At 44.3% G+C, this 16,537-nt stretch overlaps 1 protein-coding gene across 6 annotated transcripts in view; it reads right to left on the reverse strand.

Annotated features, from left to right (window-relative positions):
* LOC139301964 (tripartite motif-containing protein 67) overlaps positions 1-16,537 on the reverse strand; it is a 33,843-nt gene that overhangs the window by 5,467 nt on the left and 11,839 nt on the right. For 4 of the 6 annotated variants that reach the window (XM_070925497.1, XM_070925494.1, XM_070925493.1 and 1 more), the window contains exons 2-5: positions 11,879-11,974; positions 9,209-9,331; positions 4,037-4,147; positions 1,918-2,071 (exon numbers count right to left, since the gene is read on the reverse strand). In XM_070925497.1, coding sequence (XP_070781598.1) covers positions 1,918-2,071; positions 4,037-4,147; positions 9,209-9,331; positions 11,879-11,974 — 484 coding nt within the window. The remainder of the gene's footprint in view (positions 1-1,917; positions 2,072-4,036; positions 4,148-9,208; positions 9,332-11,878; positions 11,975-16,537) is intronic. The other 2 variants (XM_070925496.1, XM_070925498.1) reach the window with 2 other exon arrangements.

The raw sequence follows: 16,537 nt of genomic DNA on the forward strand, positions 1-16,537 counted from the left end.
TCTCTGAAATACCTCCTGGGCTCTCTGCCTCCATCCCAGCCTCACCACTGCCTGCTGCCTGCATTTGTTTCAATAACGGATTCTCCTGCACATCTGGAAATATGACGTTGGTTTGGATGTTTTAATAAAAGGGCACATGGACAGACGGTGGATGTATAAAGCAGCTGCAGCTAACAGTGAGACCAGTGGAGACATTTAGATTGGTCGTCTTTAGAGACATGAAACGTCCCTTCTTTCTGCTGAGCGTGAAAATATGAAAGACACCATTCGTTCTTCTAATTCCTCAAGATAATACAAACTAGATAAAGAGAACTAAAGCCCAGAATATAGTTCTTCTGCTGAGGTTTTATGTGGTTTTATGTGAATCTAACAGGAATAGCTGTAGCTGCCATCGAGGACACTGAGGTCATGTCATGGTCCTGAGGAGGAGTTTGCATCCTACAACGAAAACGTGCACATAGCGGATATGTTTTTTTTGGGCTGCTTCCATTACTTGACTACAGGTCATCAAGACTTGTTTAAAAACATGTGATCCAGAGCAACTCATCCGGTTAAAATGGCCGACGATAACTTGACAGCGATGGAGAATAGTTTCCTTGTGAAGCAGAAAAACCCGAATTCAAAGGCATGAAATGAAAAGGTCTGTCTTTAAACTCGTACGATCAGTGGGATGTGAGGCGGAGGCAACAAAGGACGGGCGACCAAAAGCCTCAGTAGAGATAAAGAGTTGGTTAAAGTTCAACAGCTGACCTGAAGTGGCTCCCAAAGGGCCCCCCAAGGCATTATAAGCATATTGTGAAGCCATTATGAGAATCATACCATGATGTGATTCCAATTATTAACTCCACAGCACTAAACTGAATGTAATTTTGTCATTATTTGATGATTATATTCCATATGCTTCTAGTAAATTCGTAATAATGCTGTTTTACAGCTAATTAAGTACGTAACGTAAAGTCTTAGTGCTTGACTGTAAAGAATGATGAGCATTATTTGGTGGTTTGGCACGCTTGAATCCGCATCTGCAAAAGGAAAACACCTGATTTTTACTGCCTCAGTGGAGCAGCAAGCGGCGTAATAAAGTCTGCACAGTGCTGATTACATATTTAATGTACATTAACTATACATCTGGGTAATCCCAAGGACGTGTTTACTCGTGCACGCCCACTGGTTGCTGGGCAGCAACAGCCAATGAATCGCTAATCAGTTGTGTACATTGTTGCGCATCTTGAAGAAACCTCAGAAGGGGAGTGCGACAGAAAGTAAATGTTGGTTATCAAATATATCACCACGGGGCACTTTTCTTAGCTTGTTTGTGCACATCTAGTTCATTTCTTAACTCCCTACAAACTGCGGGCGTGAAGTTTGAACGACGTGGGCGTTTGCAGAGCAAGAAGAAGAGGAAAAACCTGCCGTTATTCTGAATTGCATTATTCCAAGAGGGTTTTCCAGAGGGCTGCTTGCCTTATAACTACATAATCTAATTTGGCTAAATTAGCCACTCTTGCAGCGTTACGCAGTTGAAGCAGTTCGTTAACTGATGACACCAGGAACAAACAAACGGTTTAGGTTTGCAGACTGGGTTTTTTACAGCTTGGTTGCTCGTAATTAAGGTCTAAACAGCGTGATGTGAAAGTGGCACAATGACACATTTGAGTTGCATTATGGGAAATGTAGCTTGACTATAAGTCAGGGTACCTGTGCGATACTACATCAGTGGAGTACTCCTTAAACGACAGCAAATGCTATTCGCAGCGCTAATACAGAGAAGTTAAAAATACGATTAGATAATGAAAAAATCGAATAGAAACACATTGAACAATTAGAGTCTAAGCGATCCTGCAGCCGTGACATGATTGTAGGACAGGATTTAAAACTGCCAACGGAGGTCGGAAGTGTGTGTTTTTGTGTGTTCACCTTTGCCCTGGCAGAAGTCCAGCTGCAGGATGGTCTGGAGCAGCGAGTCGGTGTTGAGGGTGAGGTCAAACTCGGGGCCTACTTTTGGCTCCAGGGCCCCTTTCACCCACTGGTCCTGAGACGATGTCACCCGCTTGATCAGAGCATCTGAGATCTGCGCGCGCGCACGCACACACACACACACACACACACACACACACAGACAACATTATATGTGCAGACATGCAGAAAAGGTTAGGAGACGGTCAAATAAACACAGGAAATGAGAGCATCTGCATTCAGTATCTACATTAAAATATGCGCGCGAGGCTGTGATACCCCCCCCCCTGCATGCAGAGCAGCGCCTCTGCTCTGGGATCTGTTCCATTAGCCTGGCTTCTTTACATTGTGTCTGACAAGTGAAATGAGGCACGCATTAGTGCAGCTCAAATATTTAAGGATAAGAATTAGGCCCCTCGTCCGCTGGTGAGAGCTTCACTGCCACGGGGGAAATAAATCTAAGTGAATACATTAGATTAAACTACACTCAGCTGCAAAAAAAAAAAAAAAAATGTGATTCTTTAAAGGCAAAACACGAGCGGAGGATTTGGAAATTCATCCTGCAGCACTGAAACGTAAATTGCTTCATTTAGCTCCATTCTTCTACTTCGGATTAGTTGCATTGTATTTATAAATGTTCCTGAACTTACATGTAGAACTGATACCCACCTTTGATCCCTTAAGAGCCTCTAGTTGGGATTTAGGCACTGGCAGCCATAAAGGAGCACATAATCAATACATTATAAAACATTCAGATGAAAAGGAAGCAATGGGGATGTGTGTGTGTGTCTGTGTCTGTGTGTGTGTCTGTGTGTGTGTGTGTGTGTGTGTGTGTGTGTGTGTGTGATCGCGTCCCGCAGGAGTGTCTTTGATCTCTATTTCATCTCTCCCTTTCACATCGCTCTATTTCTCTCCTGCTATCTCTCTTCAGGAAGTGAAATGATTCATAACCAGAAGCAGAGACACTGGAATTTCATCTCATATCATTCAGTGGGAAATCGAGACAGCCACACATGTCGACCGTGTGTCCTATATGTGTTCGCTTACTGTGGGATGTACTTCACCTTCCCACGCACACACAAATTGCAAAATCAACCCATTTACTTCCCCCTTTTCTTATAGCCTTTTGAAATTCCACGTGTAGAAAAGTATTGAAGTGGCAACCCTTCCTGATGCCACAAAACTGGGCTTGCGCAGTTGATAAAAGGTGACCAAAAAATGGAAATGACCATATACAGTACTACAATGAGGAAATATTTCATGTTTTATATATATACGTTACCTGAGCTGTGCGTGAACAAATATACTGTATACTCCTTCTGTTTGTAATCCACAGACGAATAAACGTACATGTCTGTTGACATATCACAAGACGTATTTGGGATTCAGACAGAGTGCCAAGTGCCAAACAGAATTCTTTGCGTTCTGAGGACTTCTTTATTCTCTCTTTATTTTGTCTCCTCTTGGCCAGGTCTCCCTTGAAAAATTCAAGGTTCTTAATCTCAATGGGACATTCCCGGTTAAATAAAAGGTTAAATAAAAAGAAAGAACATTAGGGGTTAAACAGACACTTTCTTCCTAAGCAGGTGTCACATGTCACATTTGACCTTTCTCAGTTTGACCTAACATGCACGGATCAATAGCTATTGAGCATCTATTGAGCATCGGAGCCTGCTGACATGTGAACTAAAAATAGACCAGCTGCGGTGTTGGTGAAGCAGGTCAGACGTGTTGTTGTTGTTGTTGTTGTTGTTGTTGTTGTTATCCTCACATCAGCGGGCGGAGTCTTCCTCCCCTGACTCCGCAGTGTCCTCGGCTGCTTCAGAAACATCGGAGGCTCCCCGCGAAGCTGATCTCTCCTGCTAGTTTTAAACCATCCTCCCTCCTTTCGCGCGCACATTTTCGGTTGTGAATGCGTCACAAGTTGATTCAAGAGGATGGTTTCAATGTGCAAACCCAGGGTTTTTCCTCTTGATCTAGTTGCTATGTGAGAACCTACATTAGGAGACATACTGATGCCATGAAGGAAGCCTTGCACACACACACACACACACACACACACACACAGTGGGTCAGATACCTGGAGGAATCCACTGGGATCGTTCTCTTTGAGGACTTCCAGGCAGTACTCCATCATGCCAGTGGTCTGACGGAGCTTCATGGTGCAGTGGGTGATCTGGTCCCGCACCACCTGACAAAGACAGACAGACAGACAGACAGACAGAGGTTATAAGTTACAGTACAGAGCAAGACTTCTGTGATGTTTCCTATGCTTTTAAACCTCAAAGAAGACACATATTAGAGCCCTAATGTGACAATATTCTTCATGTTCACGCTCCTGAATCTGGCTTGTTTATCACGTGCAAGCTGAAGAACATTAAAGTTTCATCATCACCACCTGCTGCCGCCTGATTATCACCTGACCTGAGAGGAGAAAAGGCTTCCCATGTCGTTCAGTAATAACACAAAGAAAAAAGGAGGATGCAGAAAAGTGAGGAAATGTCCTAATATGTGGCAAAGGCAGACATTTAACAGCACGAAGAACGCAGGAAAAGAGCTTGCTGCCGGCAGCTTCTCTGGACGGCAGGCCGTTGTACGTTCTAGGGGTGAAATTAGGGAGTGTGGATCAGCTGTGCAGGTGGGCGTGGAGCAGGTGATGGGAACAACAGGCGAGTTAGAGGCTGGCAGGCCAATTAGAAGGGACAAAAAGTTCAAATCTGGCTGACGGCATGACGCTATAATTCCATATCTGGAACAAAATTAGTTAACGTGGCGCACGGGAACCCTGTTTCAACATGTGGTCAGTTATTCTCACTCTCTAGCTTTTTTTTTGAATGTCTATCACAGACACACACACACACACACACACACACAGACATCGCACACTATCTGCTGGCTGAAGGGAAATGAGATTTGGACGGGTGTCACGTCCAGTCGTCGGAGACGAATTGAAACCCAGCGAACTGTCGCCTCCTCACCAGCCTTTTGTTTACATTTCATGACGCCTGCGCCACACTTCGGCTGGCCGGCGGCCTTTTTGTCATCTGCTCAGTGCAATGCAGATACACGTATACAACATGAACTCGCGTACGTAGACAAACGTCAACTTTTCAAAGGTGGAGCCGGGAGGTTAGACAGAAAACGTCTTGTTGGCGATGAATTAATCACACCGTTAACCAACGGCCGCCTAAATGAATCGGGGAGTTAATTAGGCCCAGTTTTGGTAATTAGTCCCCTCGTTTATTTGATGCTTAATGAGATCACGGTTAATTATTCACCTGTCAACTGCTGTATGAACTGAAATATGAAGGGCATGAAGAGTCAATGGAAGGAGGATCAAAACAGTCTACAATCTGCGCTGTGTGTGTGTGTGCGTGTCTGTGTGTGTGTGTGGGGGTCAAAGGTCACCACATCGTATCGGATGAAAAGCCCTTTGATACATTCTTTTTTGGCGTTTCTTATTAATGTTTAACCTCTAAAAAGCAGCTTAAGACCTGCGTTCGCTCGGTTTTAATCTTTTTTTGATCTCACATTCTTCTATTATTTATCATCGTTTTATTGTGAAGCACTTTGTGACGCCTTGATCTCGCTTTAGATCTGAGCTTTAACAGCTTACAAGCCCGACCAAGGTGCACTTCAACGTGTACAAAGTTTCAATCAGAATCACAATATTCATAACTTGTGTATTAAATAAGCGGTGCAGGTTTTTGTTTCTTTTACGCGTTGTATATTTGGCGGCGTATGTATGAAAATGTTTGCTTCGGGGCCGCGTCTTGGGTTTTGTTTGAGGATTTAGGATTAGGAGGGTTAAAGAACGAATCAAAGCTCATTGAAAGTTCATCAAAGCGGAACCCATTTAAAGGAGTCGTGTACATTCGCAGCAGTATGTCACCTTGACACCGTAATACAGCTGGAATTCACCCTCCGGCAAAATATACACACAGAGACACTCGAAATGATTTACCAAGAGAAAATTAGCTTTTCAAATCAGGTTGGCAAGAGCCCGCTCTTATCTCCTGTGTAAACAACGTGAAGTGTGAAGCGTGAAGCCTGAGTAAATCTCAGATTTATTTCAATTTCCCTCTGTCCCGCTGAGACGAGCCGTCAGCTCCCTCCCACACGCTCCTGCAGGCCTGGTTCAAGGGGCTTTTTCAATGTGTTCCACATGCATGTGAAACGAACTGGAGGGTGCGAATGCTGAAACGAGCTCATAGCAAGCCCAGATTTGAGATACCAGACTGACGCTGCTAACGGTCAGAGCAATATTTTTGGGTTGATTTGGTCCATTTTTGGAGCGCAGGTACACAGTCTTTTACGTTGGAAACCCCCTCCAGGAGTTTGCGTACTGAGCTGTGTACATGAACACACTTATGCATTAGTGTTGTCACTTTTGAATGCGATACTTGTGCGACATCTGTGGGTACAAGTGATACAGGTAGCCTCTCGGTTTGCACTTTACGGGGGCAAACAAAGGTCATATTTAAAGATACTAATCGGCAGCACGAGTCCAAATGAGAAAAGAAAGAAATGTCACTATTGGCTTCCGACTTCAATAACGTGGATCGGATGAACGCTAATCTCACTCACAGAAGGACTCAGACACACTCTCATCTGTAGGAGTTAGGGAGAAGTGAATATTAATCCATCAGACGCTGGATTATGGCTACAATATGTGTGTGTGTTTCTGTGTGTGCACTCTTGTATCTTTGTGAGGACAAAGTTATCGACCTTTTAAAGCGAGGACGTGGGTGTATTTTTGAAAAGTGGGACATTTGAACTGGTCCTAAGACTTGGTTCTAGGGTTAAGAGGTGACGGTTGGAGTTATCGTTTCTCCCCCGGTCCCCTATCCTATTGGCGAGACAGTTAAACGGGTCCTCCACCGATTTGGCGTTGCAGATTTCGTCTTTTTAATCCCACCCATTCTTCTTGCCTGCCAAAACCTGGTGCCTACAATACCCACAATGCAACCGCCAACAGCTGGTTTGGAGACTTTGGGTGTGTCATGCTAGCAGCAGCTAATGTAGCCTCAGACCACGAGCAGAGATGAAGACAATTTATAAGACTTCTTGCAGCTCCAAATGCAGTAGTACTCACCAAGACCAGTAAACAGACTCTGGTGTATAAAATCGGTGTAGTTCCACTTTAAGGAAAAGGGGTCAGGCATGAAGAATGCCAAACTATTAGTGAAGGGAATGCGGGTACAAATATGTGTGTCTAGTACGGGTTAGTAGGCTCAGCCATCAATATTGACTGTGATATTTAACATATACGTGTCGATATATGTGACGTAAATCAGCCTTATTATATTAACTGTAAACACAACTTCAGCAACAATAACGGCAACAGACAGAGTTAAACAAAGCACCGCGACTCTGCGATGACAAAATGTCATTACAAAGTAAAAAATCTTAATTTTAGCAAAGATCCAGATAATAAAAACAGCCACATACACCAAGACAGACAAATACGGGGAGTGTTTCTGGCCAAAAATATGTCGCTTTTAACGGATTAAGCTCCGGCTTTGGCGATTTCTCTCATCTGCCTGTCTTGGTGTGGACACAGTCTTTAGATTTATTTTATTTATTTTTCTGGTTTTGTGTCTGGCCGCAGCCGCATCTCCAAAAACAGATTAAAAGGCTTGTAAGTGCTTTTGGGAGAGAAAAAAAAACAAAAAAAAGAGTGAGTTCACCGTCAGAAAATATGAAGATCCACTGAGACAGGTCGTCTTTTAACGCCTGGTCCCTCCGATGGCACTTTTTAAAAGAAAAAAGACTTGCGCTCTCTGGGAACTGCAGTTGCCTGACTCGCATCTTTGCTTGAAATCATCATCATCAAAGACCGAACACAAGCTCTGTGTGCGCTCCCACAATGCAAAGCTGTATAGCTTTAGTTTCTGAGTTGTGGGTTTGGTGTGAAAACGGCAACTAATGTGTGAAGATTCCATCTGCAGCCATTGAAATATATTACAGTATTATTACAGTATTCGGGCCACGCATGTGTCCCACCCCCCCCCACCCCCTGGTCCTGCTCACTTTTACATTTAAAGCACCTCTGCTCCTGGTTCAAGGCCGAAGGTGGCCGGGCTTTTACGATCAGGGTCCCCCAGCTCTTTTTTATTAAATTTCATTCTCTGTACTTTCATTTGCCGGATTTCATTTAATTGCAGTTCTGGTTTGTTTTACCTTTTTTTTCCCACTTTGTCTCAAACGGTTCTACGCGAATAAAGTGTATTATTATTATTATTATTATTAGTCTATTTATATCATCTGTCAAATCTTTCATTTCTTGGGAAATGATAATCAATGCCGGACGCCTGATCCAGGAGATTGAAGCATCATCAGCTGTTAATTTGGGTTAAGCCTCCACATGAACAGGAGCCTGTCATTTCTATCAGTGAGAGATAAACAAGTGTCCTGAATATTCATTCATGTACGAAGGCGCCATCTACAAGCAGCTATTCTTCTTCTCTTGGTGCAGCTCCGTCGCAGCCTGCAGCTCTTTGCCCTCTGGCTGAATCTCAATCTCCAGCCTGCAGATAATGACAACAGCTGTCCTTGGGGCTCCCGTCCAAACTCACCCCCCTCCCTCCCCCCCTCCCCCGCCACCAGCCAGACGGTCAGTCGGTCGGTGGGCACGTTGAGGCCGGGCAGGCGTCCATGTGATTCACTAGGACTTAGGAAAACCCCAGCGGTGGAATTACAGAGAAAAGTAAAAAAAAAAAAACTAGAAATCACTAGTTTATGAGCGGAGACCTTTTCATATTAAAGCCCTGAAAACATATTCTTCTAATCCGGCTCTTACTTCCAGCGCCGGGCTCACTGTTATCTTTCAAAGTCCGAACAGAACTGGTTATTACACATGAGAGATTTGGATGTTTGTCTATTGTCCCTGTGCTCCTCTCACTCGTTTGAATCGTGTTTGATGCTGTCAGGTGTTTTCATCCAATCAGAATATGTAACTGAGGACGCGCATTTCTAACTTGGTTGTTGCTTATTTAGAGTCGTATGAAGGCTTCACGTTAAAGAGAAACAGACCGCCAGACATGTTTTCTTTTAATCTACTCGTGATTATGTTGTCGCTGGTATAAGAAAGAGAGAGAGAGAGAAACAGGTGCACATTTGGGGTTGTTGGCAGCAGACAGACAGGAAGATAAAGCCGTCAGACAGACAGACAGACAGACAGACAGACCAAGAGACGAGCAGCCAAGAACTTGATATCAGCAGCTACACACTGCGATCCGCCGGGCCCCACCTTCAGTTTGTACTCCTTCTCCTTGGTGACTTTGGTGAGCAGTTTGGCTTTCTGTCTGGTGAGCGCCTCGATCAGAGAGTCACACTGGGCCACGAGGCAAGCTTCGAACTCCACGCCGTTCTCCTGAAGCGACACACACACACACACACACACACACACAATCAGAAAGGGGAAAAAACAAACAGATCACAGATAATAACCACATTTCATATGACACTTTAGCCAAAATGAAGCTACGTTAAGGCGTCCCAAAGTCGTTCTCACTGTGGGCAAAATCAGCGCCGTGACTGAAATGGATCTGTTGGTGTATTTTGCCTCATTTAGCAGCACAGAGCGGCGCCGTGTTTGTTACTGATATGGTAATTTGCCAGGCAGAGCTTGTTCTATTTTTGTTTCCACACAAACAGTAGCATAAAGTGTTAATTATTTCAACAGACTGCAGACAAACAAAAAAAATGAATCACACATCATCTGTTTCCTACAACTGCCGTGCCCGCCACCATTTTCCCTCAAGACACACACACACACACACACACACGCGTTATACATCGTGAAAAATACGGTATACATATGGCACATGGCCAAATGTATGTGGACACCTGATCTGCCTCCAATTCTCTTTTTTCTTTTTTTCTTTTTTTTCAGTTTTTAGGGACAAATTTAAAAGAAGAAAAATGAGAAGCTATTTGCCAACGACGGCTGATGTTTGGACTGCCGGCGCACATCTCGCTCAGCCTTTCTAAAAAGCATCAGAGAAATGACGTGTGTTCATTTTCAAGTGACAAAGCCGTCTAGTGGCCGCAATTATGAGCAAAGGAGGAAGCCGGGTGATGTTTTTTCTAGGGCGACGGAGTCTGCGCAGGGAGGAGGTCGGGGGGGCAAGAAAACATTGGACTTTAATACAGGAGGTCGAGGTCGAGTGACGACAAAGGTCTCCTAACCTTAACGAAGCAGTCATTTCTGTGCCTGAACCTAACCAAACCTCTACCACGCAAGTGTCAGATCGGACGCTTTTGGGGGTGGGACGATGCCGACAGGGGCGTCAGACGCCGCTTCCTTCGGAGGACTTGTTGCTGCAGCAGGTCTGCGCGCAGCGGCTACAGTAGCTGGAAGTTAACGGGAGAAGGATCCACTGCTGGAACTTTATCGGAGCGCGGAGCCCACATGATGAGGAGATCAGGTCTTAGATAGTAGTGATTTCCAATCAAGCTTCCTCCGCTGAGTTACACAGTTCAGATCTGTAAGAGGATGAGTGCTGGAGATCTTTATTCCTTCACTCCCACACTTTCCTCCCTCTTTATCCGTCCATCTCTCTCCCCCGCTCGGGCTCAAAGAGCAAATTAGTGAAAAAGAGGCTTTTTTTTTTTCTTTTCTTTTTTTTCTTTTTATTCAATGCAATCTTCTTCATTTTGCCGTAAGACTCTTAATGCCGGCTCATAGCGCTGCGGCTGACAAGATATGACAGTGCAGACATTGTGTGTTTGTGTGTGTTTGTGTGTGTGTGTGTGTGTGTGTGTGTTAGTGAAAGTGTGTGCATGACTGGCAGATGCTGCGAGAGAGATCAGCTGCACAGCAATGCTGTCCACAGGCAAAACACACACACGCACGCAAACATATACACACACACTCCGCACATTTGGCCGATGTGGTGTGTTTTAGTTTAGTGATGCAGTGGATTTACCTCCCTGCTGCACAGCGCGAGGAGCCCAAATGTGTCTCTGTGACTGATTTATTTGGAGCTTATTGCCCATTACCAGCAGGTTCCCCAAAGCAGAATGTATTTAGTCTGGAAAAAACATCAGTGGTGAAGCAAATTATGTAAAGGCCTCTACTTGTGGAGGTAACTGATCAGACATGGATATCGGCTCCGGTGCAATCTAGCTCAGCCAGACCGTTCGTCTCGTCAGGCTCGAAAAAAAATACTGAAACCCAGAGGCAGCCATGTGATCGGAGCTTGAAACAAACCTTTTCACAAATGTTACTTCTGGTCTGAGCTGTGCCCCAGTTCCACCTGTGCTATTATCTTTACAGCATGCTGGTTTTGCAGTTAGTATGCAAGAAATCGACATGGAACTATCCAAACAGGAAATTAAACTTAAACAAAACTGCTTCACTCACTTAAAAAAGTACCTTGTGCTTCAATACCGTCCATCAATAAAACACTTTTTTAGTGGCCATACTTTTTGCGTATACTTCGTTTTGTCACATTTTGCCGTGTAATCACACCGTAAAAACCTGCGTACAATCAGTACGTAGTTTGGAACTGGGCCGCGGCTCTCCCAAGTGTAACTGTATCGGGGGTTAAAGGATTAGAGTATATCAAAAATGTTGTTTTTCATCCAACTTGCAACGTGAGCCTGACGCAGCAGAGGTCTTGCCAAAGCAAGATTATCATGTGGCGTAATGACCGACCACTCCCCTCCATTTTGTTTTACAGCTGCATTGCATTCTGGGCTAATTAGGCGAATTAAATGTTTGCGGAGGTGTCCGAGGTCTCTATTATAGATTCCCCCCAGCTCTACACAGAATGTGTATCTGACGCTGTGTGACGACAAAAACACTGAATTCTATCAAACTTAAAATATTCTGACCTGCAGCTGCACGGAAAGTCACAGACGGGATTAAGACATGTGCGAAGACAGTGTGCAGGTGCTGTGACAGCGGCGTTACCTGGATCTGCTGGAGCATGTTCTTGAGTTGAACCAGGAACTCCTTGGCGTCTTTAGCTTTGTCGGAGACACCGTTCAGGGCCTGGGAGATCTGGCACTGCGGGGACACACAGAAAGGACTGCATTTAACAATTAACATGCATAAAAGTAAGACTTTTCAGGCCACTTCAGTCATCTTAAATACTTTGTGTATCATATTTTCTTTTTTTTATAACTGCAAACGGAAAAATATATCCATTTTTTTTTTGCCCAATCAAGTTCTCACAAACGACCGGACGAGGAAAAAGGAAACCATACGAAATCCAAAACTGATGCATTCAAAACACACCTATTGTGTTGTTCTTTATTGCTGACATCCCCTCTAAACAATACAATTCACATGTCATATATACACATATATATAACACTGAATCAAGGCTCCTCTCCTTCCAGTGTAATCTGTGCAACCAGTGCGACCAGTGATACGCGGGGGCTCGGAGGCTTTCCTTAAGACGTCGGTTACGTAACCGTTTAACCCGACAGACATTTCTCCCTGGATGCTCAGATTACGTCTGATCCCAGCCCAGAGTCTCTGCATTGTTTTACCGATAGGGATTAACGTCTAGATAATCTAGATTAAGGCCTAGAAAATCCGCCCTGAGTTTGAAAACACCGTCACTTGTTACTCTTGACTTGATAGCAAACAGCACAGCAACGCGGAAAACAAATGAGGCTTTAAACGAAACGAAACGAGCAAGGATTAACAAAAACAAACACACCCTAAACAGCAGTCATCACAGCTGAGAGCTAAAAAAAAATAATAATAATACTTAAGCACATTTACACCAAAACACAATTTACCAAAGAAAAATACCTTAAAAGCCTGAAATATTATATATATATAAGTGTTATCATTTGCAAAAAAAAAAAAAAAAAGCATGTCACTTCAATATAAACTGTAAATATCATCTTTAATACGAGCCAAACATTTTGTGAGCAAGTGCTCAGATCTGAGCGCTGAGACGAATGCGTCTGACACCTTTTGATCCTCACTAAATTGTCTCTATTTACTCTCTCCTAAATGGAGCACTTCCCCCAATTCTCCACCTAATACAGCCGTGGGGGACACATCTTTGTAATGGAAAAATACTCCCTGTATCACAATCCACAGCTGCTTGAACCTTCTGTCTGCCTCTGATTTGATATGAAGTCAGGGAACCAGTTCATATCCACAAACATACATGTAAGCAGTGTAAGTTACGGGACACCGAGGACCCCTTAAACATCAAGCCTGTTATTTTCGAATTATCTATGCTGTTAAAATTCTGTGCATGTTGAAAGCGTCACAGAAAAAGTACATAATTCACATGTTTGGCCTCGGCAGTCCTGCTCCTTCTCTGCGTGTTTAAAACGCCAAAATTCGAGTTCTGCAAACATAAAATGCTTCAAATGCAAAATAAACAACGCATGCAACTACACTCTCATGTTTAGTCACCAGATTATTATCACTAAATGTTTTGGTGGCATCTATAAATCTACCTGCACCATGATGCACGAGGTGTAAGGTGTGTGTGTGTGTGTGTGTGTGTGTGTGCACGGGACCCCCCGGATTACACTGTAAGCCATGCAGGGCGGTTGAAAAAGTTTAGGTAGCTGGGAGATGATTTGAGATTTAGTCTTTGCAATAGCTTGAATTTGTCACAGTGTCGGTTTGTGACAAAGAAAATGAATGTAAGGTGGCAGTTGGATGCGCAATATATATATATATATATATATATATATATATATATATATATATATATATAATTGACAATAATAAAAAAAAATACACAAACAAATAAAGACGTGCTGAGGAAGGCGTCCAGATGGTCTTTAGTCAGACCACCTCTCTCTGGTCATCAGGCAGCCATTCTAATCAAATACAGACAGACACAGCTTAGGAAGAGGGCCAGTGTGTGTGTGTGTGTGTGTGTGTGTGTGTGTGTGTGTGTCAGTCACTGGTAAATAGGAAAAGACAGGACAAAGGAAACACACACTGTTACACACATGCCAAGAGCTGTGATGAATCTGCTCCACCATCGCCACACCCACACTTCCCACCTGCTCCTCTCTCTCTCTCTCTCACACACACACACACACACACACACACACACACACACACACACACACACGCACTGTGTGTGAAAGAAAGAAATTAGGAACCATAAGCAACAGCTGTATTTGTGTATTCATGGCGCGATCATCATTTTCTTGAGAGATGCCAAGTCTGGACTTAATTAACGTGCTAAATTTGAAATTCATATATTTGCTTTTTAAAAGGATCAGCGCGCGCACACACACACACACACACACACACACACACAGAGCCACATATATACATCACGACAAAAAACAGTTAAAATAATCATTCTGCCATCACATTGTTAGTAATGAATGGTTCAGCAGCACTCATGTGATGTAATGTACCATATGAGACAAATATTTGATTATATTGCAAAGGGACAATTTAGAAAATAGGGTTCTGTGAATGTAGAAAATGTGCAAAAGAGTTTGATGTGAATCAACAGTAAATAATAATCACTGAAGCTCATTTAAAGATCAGTTCACCTTGTGTTGGTGTCGATCATCATCATCATCAGTTATTCCCTTAGTTATACGTGAAAGCAAGTCAATGCACCGTATGCATAATCCTCTCTCCATCCACCATCTCCACCCCCACCACACACACACACACACACACACACGCACACACACACACCACACAGAGTGCTGTCCATCCCTCTTGTTTGCACGTGCTGTCCGGAGTCCGGAGGAGGGACGCGTGGGGGTCATGGTTCACGAGTCAACCCAACCCTTCTGTGGAGCCTCGCGCTGCTCCTCACCAAGAGGCCATCTGGCCCAGCAAGCTGTCTGGCCTGTGTGTGTGTGTGTGTGTTTGCATGCCAAGATGCTAACAAGGGGGTGACGGATGTGCCATACGAGCGCTCCCCTGGCGCATCCCCCTCCCCTCTGATTTGCGCTGTCTGGTTCTTGACTCCATCGGGTCAAAGTTCCGCGCTGCATCCTCCCACCTGCCTGTCTGCCGCTCCGTTTACACCTTTTTCCTTCATCCATTGATCGTCTAAACCCACTAGTTGTTTGTTTGGAGCGGCGGGGAGCTGGAGTCTATCCCAGCATGCATTGTGCGGAAGGCAGACTGTGAGGGGGTTTTTGTCAGAGGGTTGTTTTCTTTTCTTTTTTTCTCCCTTTCATCGGGGTAACGTCTCATTGGCATTAAAGTGACTCTCCTAAGAGAGAGCTGGCAGCACAGTTGCCACCCTGTCTCCGAGAAATGATGTTCAGAATCTACTGATTTGCATTAGTGAACATGTTAAGAGTATCAGTAAAATGTTAGCTGACACGTTTCATGTGTTTTCTGCCACACGATCGTCTCCTGCAACACAACATCCGCTTGAAACTAAGGCATGGTTACGATTCTTTATGTTTCAAGCGCCATGTCGAGGTTAGGGAAACATCGTGGCCTCGGTTTAACAGAGGACAAAGTCTGCAGTGACCTGGAGCGACAACCAAGTCTGCTTCTAAGAGACAGGGTTGCATGTCGGAACTTGGTCTTAACCTGTCAGGAACAACAAGAAACTTTGAACCGTAGGGCTGCACAGCGTAACACTGAGTCACATTTCCTCATTAATAGTAACAGTACATTAGCACCACGTGCTGCTGCAGACTGCAGCTGAGTATAAGGACAGCATTGCTTTGCAGGGATGATTTTGATTGCATGCTATTTACTTTTATTGAGAAAAAAAAATGCAATTCTCAACTGATTTCTTCCATGAAACGAGAATAAAATGCAAAAACCTTTTGCAGGAGTCAATATATGGAGGTTTCAGTCGATGGGGCGACTCTTCATACCGAGCCTGCGTACACTGTACACCACAGTATCCGGGTCAGAATTTGGCTACAGTCCCGATGCGTCAACCTACAACACACTCCAGTAAAACTGTGTGTTAACAGTGTCGACATGTGACAAGTCTGCCCTGCGGGGAAGAGGGCCGGCGACGGGCCACCGAGGAGATTTGGAACGAAAAGAGAAACACGAGAAAATCACGTAGGGGAGACGGAAATTGAAAGTGAAAAATAACAAGAGAAGATGAGAAATGGGATTCATCTGAGCGAGGATCGACGCACCTTGCAGAGCAGAGCTGTGCATTTTACGAACCCCGATCTCTTCCCTCCTTTGTCTCCTTTGTTTTCCGCCTCTTGACCTTTTTCATCCTTTATTGCTCCTCCAAAACAGGAGTGTCTTCTTTTTCTTTTTTTTTTTTTTTTTGTTCTTTTTCCCGCCGTCAGCACCCTTCAGCTCTCCTCTCAGGGACGAGCGCTATTATCTCATTATCCCGTTATCGGAGCGTTTATTCAGTCGGTGACATTCGGAGAGAGACCGGTGACATTCATGGAGGCACAGATGTCGGGGGGGGGGGCATATGCAGCCTAACAGTGTGGAGTTATTGCTTTTATTGTTGCTATTATTGTTAAATGGCGACTGACTGCCAAATACTTTGTGGAGGAAATGTAATTTCGCGGGGTTGTGGGGGGGGGCGGGCGGTCCACTTCTGGAATCTCGCAACTGGGTTCAAGCTACCAAAACTCTTCGCCCCGACCCTCCGTTAAGGGGTCGTGGTTT

The sequence above is a fragment of the Enoplosus armatus genome, chromosome 19, assembly GCF_043641665.1.
Source record: "Enoplosus armatus isolate fEnoArm2 chromosome 19, fEnoArm2.hap1, whole genome shotgun sequence".
NCBI classification, from domain to species: Eukaryota; Metazoa; Chordata; class Actinopteri; order Centrarchiformes; family Enoplosidae; genus Enoplosus; species Enoplosus armatus.